The sequence below is a fragment of the Poecilia latipinna genome, unplaced genomic scaffold, assembly GCF_001443285.1.
Source record: "Poecilia latipinna isolate Pla-1442-1.1 unplaced genomic scaffold, P_latipinna-1.0 Scaffold286, whole genome shotgun sequence".
NCBI lineage: Eukaryota > Metazoa > Chordata > Actinopteri > Cyprinodontiformes > Poeciliidae > Poecilia > Poecilia latipinna.
Window position 1 is genome coordinate 234,692 of NW_015112902.1, and position 23,796 is coordinate 258,487.

The 23,796-nt window shown below is 38.0% G+C and overlaps 2 protein-coding genes across 2 annotated transcripts in view; one reads left to right on the plus strand and one right to left on the minus strand.

Moving 5' to 3' along the window:
- Positions 1 to 7,211, minus strand: part of mettl14 (methyltransferase 14, N6-adenosine-methyltransferase non-catalytic subunit) — an 11,945-nt gene extending 4,734 nt beyond the window's left edge. The window contains exons 1-9 of the mRNA XM_015034054.1: positions 6,871 to 7,211; positions 6,449 to 6,537; positions 5,326 to 5,413; positions 4,402 to 4,479; positions 2,915 to 3,002; positions 2,733 to 2,823; positions 2,514 to 2,655; positions 1,210 to 1,302; positions 193 to 309 (exon numbers count right to left, since the gene is read on the minus strand). Of these exons, the coding sequence (XP_014889540.1) occupies positions 193 to 309; positions 1,210 to 1,302; positions 2,514 to 2,655; positions 2,733 to 2,823; positions 2,915 to 3,002; positions 4,402 to 4,479; positions 5,326 to 5,413; positions 6,449 to 6,537; positions 6,871 to 6,936 (852 nt within the window). The 5' untranslated portion in view covers positions 6,937 to 7,211. The remainder of the gene's footprint in view (positions 1 to 192; positions 310 to 1,209; positions 1,303 to 2,513; positions 2,656 to 2,732; positions 2,824 to 2,914; positions 3,003 to 4,401; positions 4,480 to 5,325; positions 5,414 to 6,448; positions 6,538 to 6,870) is intronic.
- Positions 7,212 to 10,098: 2,887 nt separating this feature from the next.
- prss12 (serine protease 12) overlaps positions 10,099 to 23,796 on the plus strand; it is a 28,269-nt gene continuing 14,571 nt past the window's right edge. Inside the window, exons 1-8 of the mRNA XM_015034055.1 lie at positions 10,099 to 10,580; positions 13,505 to 13,643; positions 14,536 to 14,708; positions 15,499 to 15,649; positions 16,222 to 16,400; positions 17,076 to 17,217; positions 17,317 to 17,537; positions 21,158 to 21,299. Of these exons, the coding sequence (XP_014889541.1) occupies positions 10,253 to 10,580; positions 13,505 to 13,643; positions 14,536 to 14,708; positions 15,499 to 15,649; positions 16,222 to 16,400; positions 17,076 to 17,217; positions 17,317 to 17,537; positions 21,158 to 21,299 (1,475 nt within the window). The 5' untranslated portion in view covers positions 10,099 to 10,252. The remainder of the gene's footprint in view (positions 10,581 to 13,504; positions 13,644 to 14,535; positions 14,709 to 15,498; positions 15,650 to 16,221; positions 16,401 to 17,075; positions 17,218 to 17,316; positions 17,538 to 21,157; positions 21,300 to 23,796) is intronic.

Consider the following 23,796-nt stretch of genomic DNA (forward strand, 5'->3'; position numbering starts at 1 on the left):
ACCACAATTATTGGTGTAAATAGTTAGTTACACAAGATACTTTTTTTTTAACAGTGTGACAATTAGGGGTTTGAGGAAAAATGATTTTTTTTTACCTCGTGATCAAAATCCGCAATTTTATACAGTAGTTTACATGAACATACAATTGCAGCATATCAGTTTATTTGGTTCTTATGTGTATGTGCATTGTACCTTAGTCCTCTGAAAAACTGCTTTTGGGTCCAGGGCCTTGGTTTTTCCTGGGTTATTCTTGTTGGTTTTGATCCAGCATATGTCCTCACACCTCCTGAAACCCCACTTTCTCAGGCACTGAAATCAGGTTAAGGAGTTTGTAACAAGAGCATTTGGTAGCTCATGCCAACATCTGACTTCTTTATTAAAAGGTTTGATAGTAAGGTTTCCTTGGTAGGATGAAGATCAGTTATGCTTCCAGCAGTACTTAATTAAGTTAAACAAACACCAGACAGCTGCTTTCGTGCCAGTGTGGCCAGTTACTAGGTCATCAAAACAGCTTGAAAGCTATAAAAGTAAAACAGACTTATATAAACTTTGAACTTTTCTTTTATACTTGTTACTCGTTCAAAATGAGAAAATCTTAGAAAAAAAAAACATGCTCAGAGTCAACCAGGAACTCTAAATTTCTCTACTTAGAAAAAATGTTCAGAGTTTGCATCCTTCAACAGATTTAAACACACAACCTAAATCTCAAGTCCTTTGGATTTAAAATGTGAAAATTCCTGCAGAGTCAGTACTGAAACAAAACAAAACAAAAACTGTTGCATTAAACATACCAGGACATGTAAAAACCACAATAAAAGACATTTTCATCCCACAGGGCGAGGCTGTGACTCATTGTTACTGATAAGTCTAATAGATTAACGTCACAACAGTAGACAACTGTCATCAGGAAAAATAAAGGTCTTTGTGAGTTGTTTTGCCAAGCAGGAAATAAGATGCCTATGGTGACGAACAAATACCAAGCATAGTGCAGGTATGAAGGAAAACACACGAAAGGCACCAAAAACCCAACAAATAACATGTTACCAAGGTAATGGGACAGGTCTCAGTGACAAGAAATGAAAAAAAATAAGTTAAAATAATATTTATTCATGCAAACCAGGAAAGAGGAAGAAGTATGTTTTAAAGTATGATGAATTAGCCTGTTACCAACAGCAACTGGTGTCTGAATTAATCACATAAGGCTGTTACCATTCTGCCCAGGTCCAGACCTTCTCCAGAGCCACACCAGAGAAAGACGAAGGAGCGTAAAGCTGATATCTCCTCAATCTCCAATCTCATGATCTATAACAGCCACAATTGGAAAATAATTAAAATAATAAAAATCCCCATAGTAAATATATCATAGAAATGAGTAAACATTTTATATAATACTAAGTCTTAATATTATAAGCTCTAAAAAAAGTTTCACTAGTTATCAAACAGATCATTGCACAGTCTTGTTGTTCTTTGTTGCTGTTGGAAATCTTTATCAACACAAACCAACCAGTTTATTTTGCTGTTTTGTTTTACACTGAACAGCTGGCTCATAGTAGTCACATTTTCACATATGATTTTATTACAACCATTTTTTTTATGTTTGTTTATGTTGTCATTTGTGTTTGGAAGTCAGATTTTTCAAACTTCCCATCAAAAGCTCAAGAACACCCCTTAACGTCTAAATATCCCCACATGTGTTACTAAAGCCACCCAAATTCAGTATCCCATATAGCTGGCATCCAATTACGTATCTTTTAAAAGAGATGGAAGACTGTTTCCATCACTTTTAAACCAGTGAGACACCAACAACCTCCATTTGCCAAACTCAACGGAAAACGGAGGTTGTCAGCGTTGTCTACCATTATTATTATATCTTTTAACTATGATGTTCTCTCTCTCTCTTTACAGAAGCTACATTTGGTCTGGCATTCTGTTTAGCTTTGACACTTTCCTGCAGGTAGGCACTGGCTGAAATACTTAATACCAATAACTTAACATTCACATTTGCTCTATAGATTTTGGATCACTGCTTCTGTTTTTATGGGTATGCTTTGTCTTCTCAAATTGTGGGAAGTTTGTTCCTCTTAAAGGGGAGTTTTCCTCTCCACTGTCGCTACATGCATGGTCAGTCAAGGAACTGCTGTAAAGTCTACAACACAATGCAAGCGACTGTCCACTGTTGCAAGTCAATGCAATCTGCTGGGTTTCCTTAGATATAAAACTTAACTGCATTGTTTGATAAATAGGATCAATTAGGATGTATGGGTGACTGGATTGACATTTTTTGTTTGTCTTTGTAAACCATCTAGGGACATGTGAAGTGAGGCTATGTAAATAAACTGCACTGAATTGAAAGCTTAATAGATTTAAGTTGCTTTTTACAAGAGAAGTCAAAAGCAACACTGTTGCAATAAATTCTAGTGCCCCTCCAAACTAGGTCAAATGATATTCAGAAATGAATGCACTGGGTGCAGCTACTAAATAAGAACCAACGATAAAATAAATTATGTACTGACATCATCCCAGGTCCAGAAGCGTTCTGTGTGACTGATGCCTGACTCCCTGTAATATTCCTCCAGGGGAGGCTCAATCAGGATCACGTCAAACTCGCTTTTTAATTCCCGCAGGTCGAAGTGCTCCGGATCCGCCTGGAGATACCTGAACACAAATTTGTATATTTAATACATATTTGAAACCAGGTTAAGCATCACAGCTTAAGTAGTTATTTAACTTACATAGGAGGAATGTTGGTGCTGGAGATGTGTTCATCTTTGAGTCTAATCAACTCTCGCAGTTTAGGATACTCTTCAAATCGGTCAGCCAAGCCTTAAACACAGAAGACATAGTTCGCACAAGAACACAAGCCAAAAAAAAGCCCTCCCCCCAAAAAAAAACAACCTATAAATAATATACTCACCAACGTCCCTGATGAAATTCTGTGGTCTGTGTCCAGTGTCTACAAAGTGCTGACAATAGTCATTGTGGGGGTTCAAACTTTGCGTACCCTGAGAATTTTAGAATGGGAGAAAGTCAGTGAGGAGGGAAGGAAATACATTTGCAAGGTAGGGCAAGAACCAAAAAAACATTATTGGGTGTTTTTAACCCATTTTACAATTTAACTTCAATGCACATGAAAATACTTAATTGTACCACAAGGGATAAAAATGTTATAGATTTCATATGAACAAAGCTAAGTTGTCCATCATTGCCATCATTTCTGAGTCATGTACGTTGAAATAAGTGCATACTTGACAATGAAATGAAATACCTCATTTACTGTTAGAATCTGCATCTCCCAAAAAAAAAAAAAAAGAAAATTGTCATATTCTATAAAAATAAATACAGTACCAAGCAAAAATAGTCATTCTAGGGAGTTTAGGTTAAATGCATGGACTAGAAGAATATCAACATGTGACAAGGCGGAGATGAAAACTGAGCCACAGTTTTGCTGCAGATTCTCTGCTGGATTGAAGTCTGAACTTTGACACCTTCCACTGACAGTAAGTTAACCGACCCATCAAAACTTGTCCTTCAAGCTGCAAAGTCACAGCTAAAATAAGACTTGTTTATCTCAAGAGCGTCACCGTCTGAAAGACATGAATGATGACCAGTCATGTGCAACACGCCTCAAGGTGACAAAACATAGCTTTTAGTTTGTATTTATTTTCTTTAGCTTTTCATGTCTGCCAAATCTAATGTAGTTCAGACAGATTTGTGATTTTTTTCACATCTAGTTAAATTCAAAATCCAGACAGACTGCGAAGCAGGGGTCAATGTTATATACCAATAATTTTGTATATTATTATTATAAGTATCCAATAAGAATTGGATATTTATTGGTATCCAATAAGTCAAAATTGAATACCAAGATTTATGGATGTTTTTTTTTTTTTTGTATGTCATGAAAGAAACTAAATGTAATGATTACAGGAGATGACAAAAAATTTGAATTAAACACGTGAGTGTCAGTAATTAAAGAATATAAACTCTGTAAAAGTAGTTTTTAAAAAGGTAAAAATATTTTCTGTTTTTTTCCCCGAGGACCTTAAATGCCTTGGCAACTCCACTTTATGTTAGTCAAAACAGAGTTATTTAAAATCACAACTTTCCAAAGGGCGAAACTTGTTGCAGGACATACCAGTGCCATTGACGTCTTAACTAGGAAGTGCTGCAGACTTCTGGAGAGATTCCAGCATCATGTGGTTCTGAGTATTTATCAAAATCTTCTTCCTGATACTGTCCTACCCAACACTAACCAATTAAAAAGTTTCATCTACAGTTATTGGAAATTATGACGTAGTTAATGCAGGGCACAAGTTCTACTGCCTCAATAAAATAAACAAACTTTCTAAACTAATCCTCTGATGACATTTTTGAAAAAGGGTGCAAAAAATATGTTCCAACCTTGAGGAAAGTACTGGAATCCTTGTATACTTCCTCGTACGGGTTGCTCTCCTCTTCTTGCTGCACTTCTACTTCATCCTAGCACACACGAACACAGCATGTACAAACACACAATTTAGAATGAAGACATATGCATTTTGTGTAATACAAGCAACACGATATTGATATATTTATACAAATGACAAACATTTGTTTAAAAGAAAATAAAAAAAAAAAAAAACAGAGAAAAATCACAATCATTGTGAACTGACTTTTATGGAGCCACAATTATTAATAGTTGGAACAAAACAAAACAAAAACCTAAGACTTTGGAGTAAGAAACAAAAAGGGGAAAAACATGATTAATTTTCTTTTTCTGGTTTAGTGGGCAGTACTAAGAGTGACATAACACTGAGGTCACTAAATGAGTACAGGTAGGCTGAGCCGATACCAGACTGTGACATAAATAAAAAAAATCATGAGTTATTGGCTGAATCACGTCACAGCCCTTAAAACATTTCCTTGTACTCTAAGAAAAAATATAAAAACACAGAGATCAGATATCGGATATGCAAAGAGCATCCTAACATTTAACAATATCCTCTGACTTGTAATGAAACAACTTTAAGTGAATTGTAAAATGGAGTCAAAGTGAGTGTTAGACAACCAGTGCTTAACATTTAACTTAATCTTCAGCAGAATTCAGGAGATTGTGTTCCCTGCAGGTTTATTATTTGTAAAAATACAAATGCATTCGTGGAAACTTTACAAGAAACATGATTCAGAGTGCTGTTTGCCTTTTAATTAACTTGTACCAAATGCTTTATACATTTTTTGTAAACTCTGTTTCTATTTTATGCCATCAGTAAGCCTGTTTTTAAAGATAAAGTGGACACTTCTTTAAGTGGTGTATATGCATGACAAACATCGAGTCAACACACTCACTTTTTGCTCTTCTACATCTTCCTCTGTTTCCTCTCCGTCTGTCTGTGGCTTTTTTTTAGAAGGAGGGGCTGAACTATCATATGAAGCTCTGTAAAACAAAACAGTTATAATGTCCTCAAGTGCCTTCACATTCTAAACAAGATGCAACCTTTGACAGTGATCATATTTTTGCTTTGACAGACTGCATATACGGTCATTTTTATTCCTAATCACACCTGCTACAAATTAAACCATTCCACATCTCAACTGCGTTATAAAAAGATGCAATGCAGAACAACTGCTTAACAAAAAAAGTGCCTTCCGGAAAGGTGATGAAAAGAAACAGAACTAACCACATTGTGTTCATACCAGCTTTGCACATACAGAGTTTGGATTTTTTTCCAGTTCTTTTTTTTTTTTTTTTTTTTCAAGGTAAAACAATATTTAGTTGTTTACACCTTCCCATCCTTTGTGATCAAAGGATGGGAGTACAAGATCATCTTTCACTGTAAAAAGGACATGTTAAGGCTAATGTCCAGTAACTGTTTTCCTCCACACTTTGCATTTTTGCATGTTGGCCAAAAAATTATTCATTATATTCTCATCTGACCAGAGTTCCTTACATAGTTTTAGACAAATTTCAAAGCAAATGTATTGTGGTTTTCTTTCAACAACAACTACCTTGAGTACACAATCAAAAATTGTCCTGTTGACAAATTCTCCCCGGCTCCGACAGAAGTGACCACAGGTCTGTTGACTGTGATAACTTAGGTGGACACCCATGTTTTGACAGATTTACAGATGTGTCTGTACTCCTTACTTTTCAGGTGATGCTTGTGGATTATGACATGTCATAAAACTGGGATATAATTTTATATCTTAACTCTGCTTTAAACTCAACAGCTGGAGTTATAATATGAAAATATGTGAAAATAACATTTATTATGCACAATTCTTGGTTCAGACCTTGTCAAATTTGGATTAAACGTCTACACCAAATTTTAAAATCCTATACTGAAAGAAAATATAGATTTGGAAAACTAGGCTTTTTAAATTAATCTTCTTAATCTGATTTTCACTTTTATTTCTTTTCAAATGTATTAATAGCTGCAGATATTGTCTGTGTCAATGTGTTTTATCTTACCTGCATATTTCTCTTGTCTCTTCTATCTCTTTGAGCTCATCTTTACTGTGCAGGACAACTCCAATGCGGTCTGCGCTCTCAGCTCCTAACTGTTGGTTGAAAAGAAGAACAAACATTACAACTATACAGCATAATGTTAGTAACGTGTCTTAAGCTATGTCTCCCGTCAGTCAATATCCTGCTTTTTTGTTGTTGTTTATTTTTGCAATGTTTTAGTTTACTGTTAGCTAGAGTCTCGAAAATCAATCCGTTGCATTAATTTACACAGGAAGTAAAACTAGTACCCGTTTTCTTCAGATATGGGGGAGTTATGTAAGCACCTGTCGATCAAATTAAGTTTTGTCCGTGATAAAGAGTTTATTCATCCAGTATAAGCCTGCAGCTATTGCTGCTAAAGCTAACTGATTGATTTGCATACTTGCCTGCTGAGCTAAGAGTTGCCTCCTTAGCTTTTGTCTCTCGCGTATCTCTTGAAGTCGGCTGTTCATTTCTTTAATAATGGCTTAATAGTTTCTTAAAATGCACATAAAGAAAACTCAGTCAAGATGCATTTAAATCTCTCCATACATCTAACAGTAGCAAGTTCCAATCAAAACCTGCTAAGGGAAGATAGCCGCTAAAATTCACAATAGGTACGCTTGTTATGTACACTGGAACACACGACTTTCTCGATGTTGAAATCTCTTCAAGCGCGGCTTTTGAAACTGGGGCTCTTTCTTTAAAGACAAGTCTAACTCTGTGTTCAAGTAAGGAATTAAAGAAATTGAAGTATTAATTGTTCGACTGTAGCGGCGAACTGAATATTAGTTTGTAACCCCGCTCACGTGGGCGAGTACCGGTGTAAGCCGACTTTGTTTGCCAGTTTTCAAATGGTCGCCCCGTGATGACGACACCTATGACGCCGTTCTTGGCGTTCACAGATTCCCCTTCAAATAATTTTGAAGACACCTCTTTTTAAAAGAACATTAAGAGGTAGATTATATTTTTACCGATTGCTGTGAAATATGAACATGTAAATACATTTCTTGAAAAATATTCTAAATACTTTGGTGCTTAGAGAGCAAGCGAGGACTTCAAAATATAAAGAGAAAAGTTGTGAACAAGCAGTGCGTATTACCACTGTGCTCTGGTAAGCTATCAATTGATTTAGTTTTGCCCCACATAAAAAAAGGCAAGAGATCAGTTGCACTTAGGCAAATGACTGACACTGACTGTATTTATTACAATGGAAGTGTGCAACTCATAGGCAGTTCTTGGCAGGAGCTGCAAGGACCACTGCTTCTGAAGAACTGGTCCTGGCTCCTTCAGCCCCTGTACTGAAGAGATGAGATAATACTAAATCAATTTCTTATGCGTGCTCCCACAGAAATTGTAACCTATTTTTTTTATTTATTTATTTATTTATTTATTTATTTATTTATTTATTTATTTTACTTTTACGGTTTTACTTAAACAATGAACGAAATTAAGCTGTTGCACTTTTACCTGCAGTCGTTTTGAGATAGTATTGAAGTTTTCATCTGCTAGATCAGGGTTATCCAACCTGCAACTCTGGACCTGTAAGAGACTCTTTGAATCTCTCTCACTTAATATATAAAACAATGAAATACTGCCCTTTCTTTTTTCTCCTCCCCCTCCCCCAACATTACTAAATGTGGTAACACTTTATTTGAAGGGGGGTGAATAAGACTGACATGACACTGTCATAAACACCTGTCATGAACATGAATAAGCCTTCATGAATATTTATGACTGTCATAAAGCATCATTTGGTAAATTATGACACTTTTAATACAAAGTTGACATTATTCAAAATGTCTTTGTTATGACAACTTGACATTAACCAAGAAATCATTACTGTTTAAACTTTACCTTTAATAACATAAAGTTACCTAATTTTTAAAGTGAAATCAGTAATTATTTTCTAACAAATTTATATCAGTAATGATTTCTTGGTTAATGTCAAGTTGTCATAACAACGGCATTTTGAATCATGTCAACTTTGTATTAAAAGTGTCATAATTTACCGAATGACACTTTATGACAACAGTCATAAATATTCATGAAGGCTTATTCATGTTCATGACAGGTGTTATGTCATGTTTATGACAGTGTCATGACAGTCTTATTCACCCCCCTTCAAATAAAGTGTTACCCTAAATGTTCCCTAAACTGCTTTGAAAGTCCATTTAAGACAAATCTGGATAAATAAAAGAATTGAATGAACACAAAGTGTCCATCCTGACATAAACTCTGAAAGAACCTTCAATGATGCTTGTCTAAATGTTCCTGGCAAACTCATTACAATTTATAACATAACTTTAAGGGGAAACTTTAGGAACTCATGATGGTTCTCCAAACGTTACATTTTGAAAGTTGATGATAATTTTCACAGAACCTTTAGGGGGTGTTCTCTGAAGGTTCTCTCAGGGTTACACAGTGAAAGGTGTTTATACTATTCTGGAAACTTTTAGGGAATTATTCTCTGAAGGGTTTCCATTCGTGTATTGGCTGAACCTGCTTATCTTTTCAAGATCAAGGGGGAGCTGGTACCTATTTCCAGAGGCCATAAAGCAAGAGGAAGAGTACACCATGGACAGATCGCCAGTAGATAATATTCAGTGAAGCTTTACAACTTTACAACTTTCCCTGAAGATTTTCAGGGAAAGTTTCACAATGTAAAAGTTACATTGTGAAGGAGGTGAATTCTCTTTAGAAGAACTTTGGGCAAAATTCCCCAAACAATCTTTAAATGGGACATTGTAGATAAGATGGGGGATCTTTAGGAAATTCTATACTACTGGTTTTTTATTAGGGTTGCATTGTAAACATTGTAGATATATATATTTTTTTCAGAACCTATAAGGAATGATTTGATTTGAAGTATAGTAAAAGGTTACTTTGTTAAAGTTGTAATCTTTTCAGAATATTTTGGGAACATTAAAAATGTCCATATATTTTCACTGTCCGATGTTGAATATAACCGTTTAATGTTCCTTGAGAAGGACGCTTTAATAGGCAAAACTACTTGGTCATAACAGGCAGCCTCCTCTGGTCCATGAACAATAATGGCTCAGTGCTTAGACATGACCACATGATCAAAGCATAACAAATAAAAAACTAAGTAATATTTATGCCTAATTACTATAAGTTATTAATTAACTTTTCCGAGGCTAGTTCATTTATATGCAAGTCCTCGTTTTATTTTTGCTATTAACGTGCAATAGCAGCAGATTAAAACATATCTATAGAGATGTATTGTTGTCACACTGCATTAGTAGATACATCACAATCTATAACATGATGCAAGTGGTCTGACTGCATTAAAGTCCAAACCCAATTATCTGTCAACAGATCAGCAGGATGCAGTGTGATCATATAGTCTGTGGAAGAGCAGAGAGGAAATCCCATAACGTCAAGAAGAAAAAACAAAACAAACAAACAAAAACATTTGCACTGAGAACATCATCATGTCCGAAAAAGAAAAAGAAAGCTTCAAATTGATTACGCTGTAGTTATTTTGTCAGATCTTTTAATCTTTAAATTCGCCGCTAGGTGTGGTACAGAATAAACATGAATGAACTTATTCGATTAATCACTGATGTTAATCCCTTTCCCCCCCACCCCCCTCGGTGAGTTTCCTCCCCATCAGCCCACGCAAAAAAGGATCAATCCTGGTCGTTTTCCTCCTAACACTCTCTTCCCAGTGCAAAGCGCTGAAGCTGACTGGATGAGTGAGAGCCCGTCAGCTGATGAGTGAATTAGATCTCCGCCGTTATCAGCTGTTCGGCTCACAGACCTAACATGAGTGCGGCGTTTCTTGCCTCAGTGGTCGTGTTTGTGTTTGCGAGCGACTGTTATTCCAGCAGCCTCCCCTCATTCATCCTGCCGTTCACAGACTGCGCACGGAGCCCGGGAAAGGATGGTTCATACCGGGGAGCCATCGACGTGACCGAGTCCGGCAGCCGGTGCATGAACTGGACCGAGGTGGCCGGATTCAAAGAGCGCTATCCGGGCAGAGGGATAGGAGAGCACAACCACTGCCGCAACCCTGACGGCAGGATCCGTCCCTGGTGCTTTTTTAGGAACCACAAAGGCAGAGTTGACTGGGGGTACTGCGACTGTAAACAAGGTAAACATGCAGCTTATTGCCAATTAGATGTTTTTGTGTGTGTGTGTGTGTGTGTGTGTGACATGACCAGCAGACATAAACACGCATAATTCACGTAATCTGATTAATTATTTAAAAATTGATGCACCTTTAAGAAAAAAAAAATCAATTCTGTTATGTGTTGGTAATTTTGAGCTGATGGAGAGAGGAGTCTGCAGATGTTTTCCAGCGGTGTGCAGCGCAGTGCCTGCGGGGCTTCCTTTATGAATGGACGTGTACTATTTAGTTGCGTAGTATCAATTATAATCATGAAATGTGTTTGTTTAGGTGGAAGAATGTGGTTTGTTACTGAAAAATGGCGACAGCAAACCTTGCATCTTTGAATTGTTCTAGCTTAATGAATACTTAAGCAGTGTCTCTATTTGAGGCGTTTTTTGTTTTCTGTTACAAAAGGAGGGAAGCTTCTGACAGAGTTTTCTCTGCAGCAAGTTCAGATCTGCTGAAAGCGAAAAGAGGCACACCTTTTCCTCCCAAGCCCAGTTTATGCGTGTTTGTGTCAACACAGGCATACCCATAGACATTGTATCTTCTTAATTTGTGATATTAAAGAAATGATCTTGAAGGTACATGTCAATAAATTTGAATGTCAAAATGTTAACTTAGCTCAATAATTCAGTTCAAAAGGCAAAACGTATAGTGATTAATTATGCAGAAAGTGGCATGTGCAGAAGTGTTTACTTTTGTTAATTTGCAACATCATGGCTTACTAATGAGACCTAAATTCAGTTCTCAAAATATAAACTATATGTCCTGTTGTACAGTGTGTTCACTCAGAACTCTTTTGTGGCTCCTTTAGAATGAACTATTGCATCATCATTGTCTTGAAAAGGCCCAGGTTCCTTTAACAGGGGCTGACAGGGGCTGACTTTGGACTTGATAAAACACAGTGAACCAGGAGAAGTTTATGACATGGCTCACCATATAATCAGTGATATATAAAATCATACTGGATCAAAAGCAGCTTGGATTGTACCTCTTTACTCCTTCAAATAAAGTGTAAAATTCATAGACAAGATATGCAAATTGCAAGCAGAAAGAGCCCAAGCCCTGGTCCTTTTTGCTTCAAGGTACCAGGTTTTTTCTTGTCATCCATCCATCCATCGGCTATTTTAGCAAATCTACCTACTTGGCTGTTCAAGTCATGCATATTAACAGGAAAAAAAAATAGAAAGACACACATTTGAATTACAAGCATGCAAAAAAAAATGCTAGCTATATCAGCTTCTACATGATCTAAAATGACAATATTTCTTAGTTTTTCTTTGTAATATTAATATATCATTCGTGCAAGATCTGCATGTATCTAAAAGTGCTAAAGGCATTTTAATTAACAAGTTTCTACAGAAAGCTCATTGTTAGAGTAAATATTTTTTCCAATGAAGTATGCAGTGCTGTGACAAACTACTACTAATAATTTACCAAAACAATATTTTTTTTACTACAAATAAAGTGTATTTATTTTGTATTATTGTTTTTGAAAAGGATGAAATAAAATTCAGTTTACATGCACTTCATAAAAGTGTGCATTTAAAAACATACTGCCATAATGTATGTTCCCTAAATTCTGCAAGAAACCAAATTTGTAGAGCAGTGTCAAACCAGAAAAATGTGCATTTCCTGCAAAAATGCAGTGTAAATGCTGTAAGCTGAATTTTTTTAGTGGGAATTGGAGAAGCATTTGAAGTCAACTGCAGAAGACTTGCAGGAATGGAAGACATAGGCCTAAGGAGCAGAATAAAGTCTGTAAAACGCAAATAGAAAAACTGTAGAAGAGGAGTGAGGAGTGACTTTTGGTCAATACAAAAATCCCACCCAAAGAGCAATAGAAATGCGGGTTTTACTTTGTAAACAGAATTTACAAAGTAAAACAATAAGATAACAATAGTTTATGAGCTAAAATGAGCTAAAAAGCTAAAGCCAGCTGAGTTAAAAGGAGTGTAGGAGTTACGGTTAGAATCTTGGAAGAAGTTTGGACTCAGGGTTGAAAGGAGAGATGGATTTTGATTTGGCATAAGGGTTCGAAGGATTTTATTGGAATCTTCAGAGCTAGAGAGCCATTGTTTTTTTGTTTGTTTGTTTTTTGTCTGAAGACTGAGCATAATGCAAAAAACTTGAAGATCGATTTCATAAAACCTGTAAAAGATATGGAAAAAGCTGAAATAAACAGTAGTTGACTACACTTAGAAGTTTGAATGGTATTTCTGTCTGAAGTAGTAGTTACCTGTGAAAGAGCGCAACGATTGTAGCTGAACTTTTCAAAAATTATGGAATGTTCCCTTCATTTCTAAGGGGCCGGAGATGTTTACAGAAAGCTGAATATTTGATAAGATGTCAACACGAAAAGACAGTTGTAATGTCCTGAATAAGCAGAATATGGTAAAAGTTGAATGGTTGAAATAGCACAAATTATGCAGAAATATTTAAGTAGAGATGCCTACAGCATTCACGCTAACAAGACAATATGACGCCTGTACTTTCAAAAGTGAATTACGATACATGAAGGTCACTCACAAAATCTTGAGTCATTTTATGTTGCCAGGACAACCGCACATGCCTGTGTTCTGCCTGCCTTTGTCTTGCCTTTTTACTCTTGTATGAAATACTCAAAAATCAATCAAGTTTGTTCTTCTTGTCTTGTTGAAATTTTGCAACAAACAGTTATTGCTTTAGTTTGCGTAAAGAGTAATAATCTCTATAGCTGTCTCATTCCTAGATACTGATGCGGTGTTATTAAAAAAAAAAAAAAAAACAGTTCTGTTTGTTTGAGTTCTCTGTTCTTTACAAATTTTACCGAACCTTAATGTCTCCACACTTATCACGCACCTTGTCATTAACGGTTTTCTAACTTTGCAAGATTATTTTCTCCTGTCTCTTCTCCACCCCAGGCTCGGTCCGTCTACAGGGAGGTCGCTCCAAGCTCGACGGCAGGGTAGAAGTGTATCTGGGAGGAGTTTGGGGGTCCGTCTGTGGCAACGACTGGGAGGACGAAGATGCCGGAGTGGTCTGCAGACAGCTGGGCGAGGGGTGAGAGTTAGCAGCATGCATGCATTCACATGTGTCCGTTTGCTGCCTTATCTTCCCACATATGTGTTCAAACAGAGGTGCAAAGGGAGAATCAATATCTGTCATCTGTTAGAAATTCACAAGCTGGGGCTGGCGCTGTTAGCAACTCATCAGGCATATGTTCTAGGAACTGTTCTCATTTCTTTCCAAAGTGTGTGTACTTTTCTTTTATGACCTTTGCATCCCTTTGCCCTTTTTTCCCTTAGGTATTTAATTAGCTCAGTTATTTACATTGCTGCAAGCTCACTCCTTTCCCCAGCCGACCTTTGCGTGCGACTCGTCTCGTGGTTCTAACTATGAGGTATAGCTATGCCAGAAAAAGGTCTCGGGGGAGCCTGTAGAGCAGTTATTCATATCAGATCGGTTCATAACATGGGGCACACTTGCTCCAATGAGGAATCTGCTTTCCCTGGAAAACACAGTCACTCTATATGCTTGCTACACATGCTGTCACTAACACCAGCACAGACCCGCATTCTGACACTAGTGCGGGTCTGTGCAGCATGTGTGCGTTCACACAGAAGTCAATGAAAGCACACAGTCAAAAGGAGGGAGGGCAAATGTCAGCCATATATTAGCTGGAAGTCTCGCTGATGACTTTCCCATACTGTTATTGAAAGCTGCTGGTGAGCAAACTGAAAGCTGGGGATTACAGCAACCAGCTCCCAGAGGCCTATAAACCTAATGTCGGGATGGACTTACTGAATTTCCAATTGATTTCTTATCATGTAGCAAGAAATACATTATTTTATACATATAATTGTTTAGCATTTAACAAGTCCAACTGAAGCTTTAGACTGATGTTAGTTTTGTTTTGCACAAATAACCTATGTGCCCAACGATCTCCTCTTAGGGTGTCTGGTCTTGCTCGTGCAGTTCCTGTGTTTCGCCGCCAACAAGCCAGGCTTCACTGGTTGGCGGTTCATTGTCAGGGAGAAGAGCCAGACCTGCTCCACTGTCCCAAAACTACCTGGAAGGGCGAGGAGTGTTCTCTGGCTGCAGCGGTTACCTGCACCCAACAGAGGGGTAGGCCTGCCTCATGTGTTAGGAATGATTCTGCGATTGATGTATCGATGTTTGCTTGAATAAAAGAAGGTCTGAAAAGCCAGCAAAGTCTCACAGCTCTAAAATAGTCAACATGAACTCAATACTTTATGTAATAGACCTACATAACCTGTTGCATGCTAAAGTATGCCTGCACACACACACACACACACACACACACACACACGTACGCTCTGTGGTAGAACTTTTTTCGAGCGCAGTTGCCCAGGAAGGCAATGGCCAGGCTAGTGGTGCATGGTTCCAACTGAATATTTTTCTAATATAAGGGGGACACGTCCCGTTCACACAGAATTATTGTGACGCCCATGCTCCTCCTAACTTACCTAATTTACCACAGATCTCTTTGCTGCTTCTTTACTGAATGCTCTTCTTAGCTAGTTATTAGTTTAGAAAGACAGCTATGTATTGGTCAGTTATTACTTGTGTGATATGCTTTCAATGTTCAATGTCAACTGTGTGATGTTTTACGCTTAGTCAATAGTTTGTAACCCAGAACCTTATCCCTAACCTGTGCCACCTGCCACCCTTTTTCAACATACTTCCATTTAACAGTTTTGTGCTAATTTGTGCATGTTTATCAATTAAAGTCCCAATTAACATTTCCCCAATTCTGGGTTTTATACAGCAAAATCAACAAAAGTCCAAGTGTGTAAGCTTTTATTAAGAGTGAAGATACTAATGAGTCAAGATACAAAGATCCTGGTATAAAGATGTGTGTAAACTTGTGAATTTCATTTTGTGTGCACATAAGTGGTTGGGACCCTTCCTTTACGGTTGGTTGGACGTCAGTCAGAGTCAGAAGGCAGGGTTGAGGTGTTTCACGCGGGACAGTGGGGTTCCATATGTGATGACCAATGGGACGACAGTGATGCAGAGGTGGTGTGTCGACAGCTGGGGTTGAGGTAAAAGTAAGGCAAGACACACACAGACATATATACACAAACAAATTATGTTGTTTGTTTTATTTTTATTTTAATCCAGAACATTTACTAACAAATTGTACCGCTATAAACAGGAATACACATTTTTAGTATTGAGGAATACGTATGACAGAAGGAAAGTGAAGCAGAATAAATGTGGGTGGTGAGCCATCTTTCTCTCCACGTGCCTCTAAAAGTATGACAAGTATTCTTTCCATTCGGACACAGAGAGAGGAGTGAGGAGTAAAGAACATCTGGGAGTCAAACAGTGAATCAGTCTCATTGTTCCTGCATGGATTCTCACACCATGGAGCTATGCATATTTAGCAATACTATGTTCTCTGCAAATGTGCCGCAATGGTTGTGATTTACACAATCGTATGTGACAATGAATTATTTTGTTTAAAATTCTAAAATGCATACAGTTTAAATATGAACTGTGTCTTACACCGTGTTTTTTGTGAGGCACTATTTGTCACACATCAATTTTGCGCTGCATCAGAGTTACTGCAGGGCAAATCATCTATTTTCTGTACATTGTGTTTTCTTTTCAGCGGAACTGCGAGAGCTTGGAGCCAAGGACATTTTGGCAAAGGCACACGCCGCGTCTGGCTGGACGAGGTGCGCTGCTCAGGCAATGAGCTCACTTTGGAGCAGTGTCCAAAAAGTGCCTGGGGAGAGCACAACTGTCTGCACTCTGAGGATGCTGGAGTGTCCTGCAGTCCTCTCACAGGTAGATCAACAGATTCCCATTCAAAAGTGATCAATAAACTGACATTTGTCATGATAACTGAGCTCTCATAAGAAGATCCAGCTCTTCCTTTTTAAACATTTACTCACAGTCAGGTATTTTGACTTGACAGGTGCAGGTGAAGGAGAAAGTATGACTGTACATATTAGATAAAAATAAATAAATAAATATATATATATATATATATATATATATATATATATATATATATATATATATATATATATATATATATATATATATATATATATATATATAAACAATCTGATATTTAGAATAAAACAGTGTTGATCCCATCAAAATAATTCACAAAAAAATAATGAAATCAAAGTAAAAAAAATACTTCAAAGTAAGTAGAAATACTAAATAAAAACATCACATCAATAAAAACATCACATCTTGCTGGACCTGACAACACAAATGCATTCATGTCCTTATTTGGTTTTTAATGCTTTGAATTTTTAAGATTTATTTTATTTTGTGTCCTGCTTTGTAGGTATTTGAATTCTTTATATTCTTTCTGTGTTTTTGACTTTGGTATTTCACACGAAACACGAAAAAAAAAAAAAAACACGAAACAAGAAAACTCTTCAAAAACAAAATGCAAAACTATAGTCAACACGAGCGCTTTGCTCTCTTGTCTTCCCATCTCGACAGATGGTACAGTCAGGTTGGCTGGGGGGGCTGGAAGCCACCAGGGACGTTTAGAAATCTTCTACCATGGTCAGTGGGGGACGGTGTGTGACGATGGTTGGACAGAGTCAAACACCCAAGTTGTGTGTCGACAGCTTGGTTACAGGTAATTCGGCATATTTATTTCATCTCACTTATGATTTACAATCAAATCATTTGAATACGGCTTTATCTGTGGACGCATGACCTATGTATTACATGGCAGGGTGGGCGAGACGCTCCCTTCTGAAGGACTCGACATGAACCCAGCTCCACGGTTTGGGATTGGGTCAGGTCCAATCCTTTTGGACGACGTGAGCTGTACAGGAAAAGAACCCAGCCTGTTGTTGTGCAACAGAAAGGAGTGGCTCCGCCATGACTGCACACACCATGAAGATGTTAACATCGCCTGCAGCTCTGAACGAGGTGCCGACAGACCTCCAACTAGTAAGAAAGCATTTTATCTCACTGTCATGCATGCCTTGTTGTTGGCATGTTAGGGTGCAAGACAGGAAAGTTTTCTGAATGCTTGCGATTGTGATTAGATGTTGCCGAAACCAGCTTAGTGTCATCATATACATGAAAGTGGTATATTATTGATGACTTTATGAAGAAGTTTAAGTTAATTTACCACTCAGTCATGGCAGTGGTTTCCATAAAGGTGTTGCTGAACAAGTATTTGCCTTCAGGAAATGATGATGGTGTGTCTCAAAAATTCATATCTGATTTTTACATTTTGCACAGAAGAAACTGAGGGTTTTGTAATTCTTTAGTGATCATTAAAATGCCCTTTTCAAATCATTCAAATCCATGTTAATTTTCAACAAGTTAAAAGGAATGTATTGTTTTAGGTTATTAGTTTTTAATCTTTTATATGGCGGCTGCTTAAATAAACAATAGCCTACAGGGAAGTGTAGTCCTCAGCCTTTTAGTATTTTTAAAAGGCTACATTATTTAACAAAAAAGGAAGAAAAATGACACAGTTTTTATATTTTTTCACAAATCTCCAAAATATGGTGTGCATTTGCAAAAAGCATCCCCTAATCATGATGTTTCTCATGCTACATAATGGGATATGGTGTGTTTAGGGTGATCTACAGCATTAGCTTTTCACTACTGCATTTTATTGAGGGGTGTCAGAGTATAAGAGAATGAAAACAAATGCATTCAACAGTTTTAAAATGTATATAAAAACAGAAATTCTTGTCCATGAAATTTTACACTAGTACTTTTATTTGTCAAATTAGACTTCAGTCCAGTACGCCACACTATGTCTCAACAAACTGTTAAAACAGTCAAACTTTTAAAAAGGAATGCATAAATGCATCTCTAGTTGTATAACCCCAGTTTATAAGCATTTTCTTGTCACTATCCAGTGTTAGCATTAATCCAGATCATCTGCAGACACCCTGGAACTGAATGTTGCTGGTAGCAGTTCACTGGAAAAGAAAACACAAGCTGATCTGAGATCTTTACCAAACTGAACCTACAGACAATTAGATTTCAGATTAGGAGAGGCAACATTCTTGATGTGATACAAGGAAGGTGAGGTCATCCATCGTAATCTCTGCAGCCTGTGCTTTTACTTCATCATTCTCAGCTCTCCTTGTGAAATCACTTTATTAAACCTACTCATTGCCAATGTTAAATAGGTGATTCGCAGAGTTTCCACACATCCAACTAAAAAGGCAAAATTGCGCCCAGCACCAGTGTTATTCTACGGCCTACTGGAGCAGCTTTGTCACCATGTAGTTGTAGCTCTTTATCAGAAGAGGCTTGCGTGTCATAAGCAGCTAAACAAGGAGAAATGTTGAATGTTAATCGTGTTTGTGACTGCAACTTTCTGGCACCAGTAAAGTTGCGATAAGCCTAGAAAGGAGTATAAGAAAGTACATTTAGATTTCACATGGTTATTGTCGATAAAGGTTTTATGAAGCTCAAAGGGAGAGAGATGGCGTTTTCAGTGTGTGGTTTTAGGAGGTAGTGTTGGGAAAGAATCTGAAGAACCGCCTCTTCCCACAAACCCCCACTTAATATGTGTTTTAGAAGTGCAATATGTATGTGAGTGTATTTATGTCTCAGTGTTTGTTGGTATGTGTACAGCTCTCTCCTTCCCCTCCTAGCATGCCAAAGGGAGATTTGTCTGGGTTTATTTTGGAAATGAATTAACAGCAGATCAACCAGGCAGTGCTATGAACTCGCTCCTTCTTTCACTCTTGTTAGAGATCATTACACAGAGCTTTGTGGGAACATTGGTGCTGTGTATTGGTGCTGGTGTGTAGAGGTGGAGTGTGACTTATAGAGCCTACCTAGAGTGGAGCGAGGGTTTAACAAAGTTCAGTACATTGTATTCTGTTGAATTAATTTTTGGGGGCTTGTTTCATTTCTGAAATACTGCTAAGGAGAACGTGTGGTCCAGTAATTTCAGCTTGGATCAGTTTATGAATGATCCAAGCATACAAAAAAAAAAATCAAAAAAATCTTTTGTATTTTGAGCGTTTCAGTCACTTTTACACTGATGTTGAAACACACAGTCAGACGTTTGCTTATACTCATCATGGCAATAAGTCTCATTAATTTTTGCTCAAAATTTTAAACACCATTTAATCACTCTTGGAATTTAGATTTATTTTAAATAGGTTATTTTCCAGGCACAGACCCAGTTATTCAGGATAGTCGGCAAATCTTCAGTACACCTGAGGTCAAGGTTTCAAGCATTTACAGTATTTCATTTGTTCATGATTTGAAATACAGTTAATAATATGGCAAATTCACTTACTGCCAAAGCTGCACAATGTTCAGATTTGTGACTCAGAAATGTTTCTTTGTATGATCTACAGTATTTTACTCAACAGCATTAATTAAAAAAATAAAAAATAAAAAAGCTATGAAAGATCTCTCTGTCATTGCTTGTTTTTGATAAATTTGGTTGCTATCAAATTAACAGAGAGGATCACATCTTTTGGAAAGTGACTTAAGTTAATAAATGATGGAAACACAAATGAATGTGTGTTTGTGTTAGTTAATAGCAGCAGAAGTGTTTCTGTTTTCTGGGAAGGAACACAAACATTTCCTCATTCACCAGCACTAAGCGAGGAGGAAACATTCCCACAATTATCTCCTCAGCTTTAATCTCTCACACCTATTGTTCTTTAAGACAACAAGTTTTTTTTGTTTTGTTTCTTTTTAAATGTCAAATTCTGTTGCGGTTATACTGAAGGCCGCAAAGAGTATGTTTGTGTTATCCTGGAAACTTACTGTCTACAACATTCATCTTGCACATGTTCAATAGCTTTAAAGCATTCTCACAACCTATTTCTTCTCAAAGCAAACATCAGAAAGTCTGTCCAAACTTTGACTTAGTAAGAGTGTAAACTGATAGGTTAAATCTCCACATGGAAAACCCATCGGTGTCTACTCAGATGGCATCAACGTACGTGCATATGTTTGAGCAAGCGTGCACACCGAATAACAGTCAACATAAAGCTATGACTGATGTGACACACGGTGTGTTTGTGCATGTGTGTGAATAACTTTTGAGAGAGACAGAACAGGACAGATAGAGGAAAGAGCAGAGAGCGAAGGAAAAATAAAACACTCGTCACAGACTGAAAAGACTTTGGGAGTTTCCCGTTCCACACTCACACGCGCAATTAACATTTCTGTAAAAAGGCAGACAGGTGTGCCAACTGCTACCCTGTAAAGTGCGTGTCAGCTCAAGCTGCCTTTACAGAAACATTCTGCCCTGGAGGATCAGGTTTGTCAGGAATGCGTGAGTAGTTCGTTTGAACCTTCCCAAACTCTGTTTGAAGCGTCTTCGGCAAGTAGAAATGAGTCTCTGTCATTGTCACAGCCTAAATTAAGACAAATGTAGAACCTGTTTCATGTCAGCAGAACTATTTTTCCTGTCACCAAAGTGCTTCTTACGTGTGAAAATACTGGGTTCCTTACTGGAAATCCTGTTCTTATGGTACCTTGTAAAGTTTTCTAAAACCGCCTGTAGTCTTTTCATATTTGGTCATAAATCAGTCTGGATTTAATAGAGCTGCTTTGTGTCCTTTTTCCAGGTATCCCTGTGCGGCTTGTGGGAGGGGAAAGCTCCAGGGAAGGTCGAGTTGAGCTCTTTCTGTCTGGACAATGGGGGACTGTCTGTGATGATGGATGGACTGATCAAGACGCTGAGGTGGTGTGTAGGCAGCTGGGCTACAGGTATTGATATTTGGAAATTGCCTCTATGACAGCTTTGTACTTCTAGACACAAGGCTGTAAAGAGCATGTCATGAAATCCCCTGAGGTTTACTCAAGTAAGATATATTGTTCGTCATTTGGAAGTGTCAGTGTCACACACACTGCTTAAATATGTAAAATTCCAGCCTGACCAGTGACAAAAATGAATTAGGTTCCTTATTTTCTTGGGTTTTAAAGACCTACAAAGAAACTCCTCTGTTAGTATTTGCAAATGCTCAGTTTAATGGTTTTCCTGCCTCCACAAGCCAGAGTGGCAATGAGTAATCTGCTTAGGCTGAACTAGAAGTTCTCAAAGAAATACAAACTTGAACACGGGTGCTATTGCCAATGATGCAAAAAAGAAAAATTGCAAATAAATTGGTAGGAAAGTGAAACAATGCCAGTAAATGCGACCTGTATGTGTTCTGCAGTGTAAACGGGCAAACGGCCTGAAAGTGTCCCGCATGCGCACTAGAGGGCGCAATAGCGTCAGCATTCTAAGTGTTCTGCCAACTGCCATAAAAAGAAGAAGTGCTCGGTGTTTGCGGAAGTAAACATAGAGGCCAACGGTGGAGCTTAGCTTACATATTTGAAGTTGTTGTCCGGCCGGAGCAGCATATTAACAACTTAATCATCATATAATTCGTCATGGTTGTTGTTTTTCTTCCCACTTGCGCGTATCAGGACGCAGAATAGTGAGATTTGTTGAGAATCAGTGACGTTCAGTTCAGATGAATCCGACCTGGACGTTAGTAGGTCGCATTTGAATCGGATACGTATCGGATATGGGTCAGATTCGAAAAAGAATCCGACCTGTGCTGTTCACACTGCCATGGAAAGATCGGATACAGGTCGCATTACATCAAAAATATCGGAATTGAGTCACTTAAGGCTGCAGTGTGAACGCACCCAATCTGGTATTTTGTTGCAGAATGATAACTGTAGCATAGTTGGACGGTAGAACGGATTTTGCTAAGCAGACATTAAAGAACAAGCAAGTAAAATCTTTGTATTTATACTACCATATTTTCCGCACTATAAGACGCACCAGATTATAAGGTGTACCTTCAATGAATGGCCTATTTTAAAACTTTTTTCATATATAAGGCGCACTGCATTATAGGGCACATAGAATAGACGCTACAGTAGAGGCTGAAGTTATGATATGCATCCAGTAGATGGAGCTGCACTAAAACAGTCCGACTCCGTTCGGCGAGGAGAGCCTTCCGCGACTGGGCCGGGGCGTGGGCGGACGATGGTCACCCCTCTCCTATCGCGCACAGCATGTTTGTGGAGAGCATGGTGCTAAATTACCTGCAGATGACCTGATTCTAGACGGTCGGTAGGTAGATAGGTCAGTCAAACTTTATTAACAAACCAGCTTTCTGACAATTATCCCAGCATGCAACGCGCGCTTCTTCTTCTACGGGTGAAAATGAAGTCGGTGGCTGCTTACCGTAGTTGCTAGACCTGTTGTGGCTCAATATTGGCGCACCGGATTATAAGGCGCACTGTTGGGTTTTGAGGAAATTGAAGGTTTTTAGGTGCGTCTTATAGTGTGGAAAATATGGTATTTGTTTTGATAATTTATAAATGTTGTAGCTTTAACGTTTACAGAAAAAAAATAATACAGACCTGTAATTAGATGCAGTTTAACTTCATTCACAATTTCATTATTTCAATAACATTAGATATACATATCTTTACGTATACAAAAATCTATTTTTCCTTTGAACCTCTTGAGGAGTAGGTTTCCACTTATCCAAGATGCATAAAGCAGCTAATCTACATTAAATGGGAACAGCACATGTTGCTGTGCTTGCAGCAAGATATTGTCTTTGATAGTCACCTAAATCTCATAGCATCTTCTTAAACCATTTATTTGCAGTTGTGGTCAAGATCAGGATGTTGGAAATAGGGTCAAATTCTGGAGAAATACTTAGTTTGATTTTGTGGCTTTGGAACATCGTCATGTTTTACATTAGGCTCAGCTAAGTGAATTCAGACTGCCTGCTCTTTTTGCACAATCCATCAGCACCTTTTTAGATCTGGCATGTGGGTTGTGTTTCTTTGTCTGGAATGTTTTTTCCACTTCAAACTCGATCACAAATATCCTCGCAGTAGTTCATCCTGAGTTGCAGGCAAGCCATCTAAGCACAGGGAGTAGAACCACTGCTTCTCCTCATTAAGACAAGCCAGTTGAGGGGGGCTTGGTGTCTGGGTAGGATGCCTCCTGGTCGCCCCCTTGGTGAGTTAGGGCTTACTAGAGCTGCTTGCAGGGCATGCTGGAAGAATCACGGTTTTCAGCTGGACTGGGAATGCCTTGGGAATCAACAAGCATTCCCAGTCCAGCTGAAGGGAATGCAATGAGAATCCCAAGGCATTCCCATTTGAGCCACTTGGGAGTTCGACCAAATGGCTCGGGAGAGTGAAGTCTGGCCCTTGCTCCCAGGCTGCTGGCCCCTCGAGCTGGCCTCAG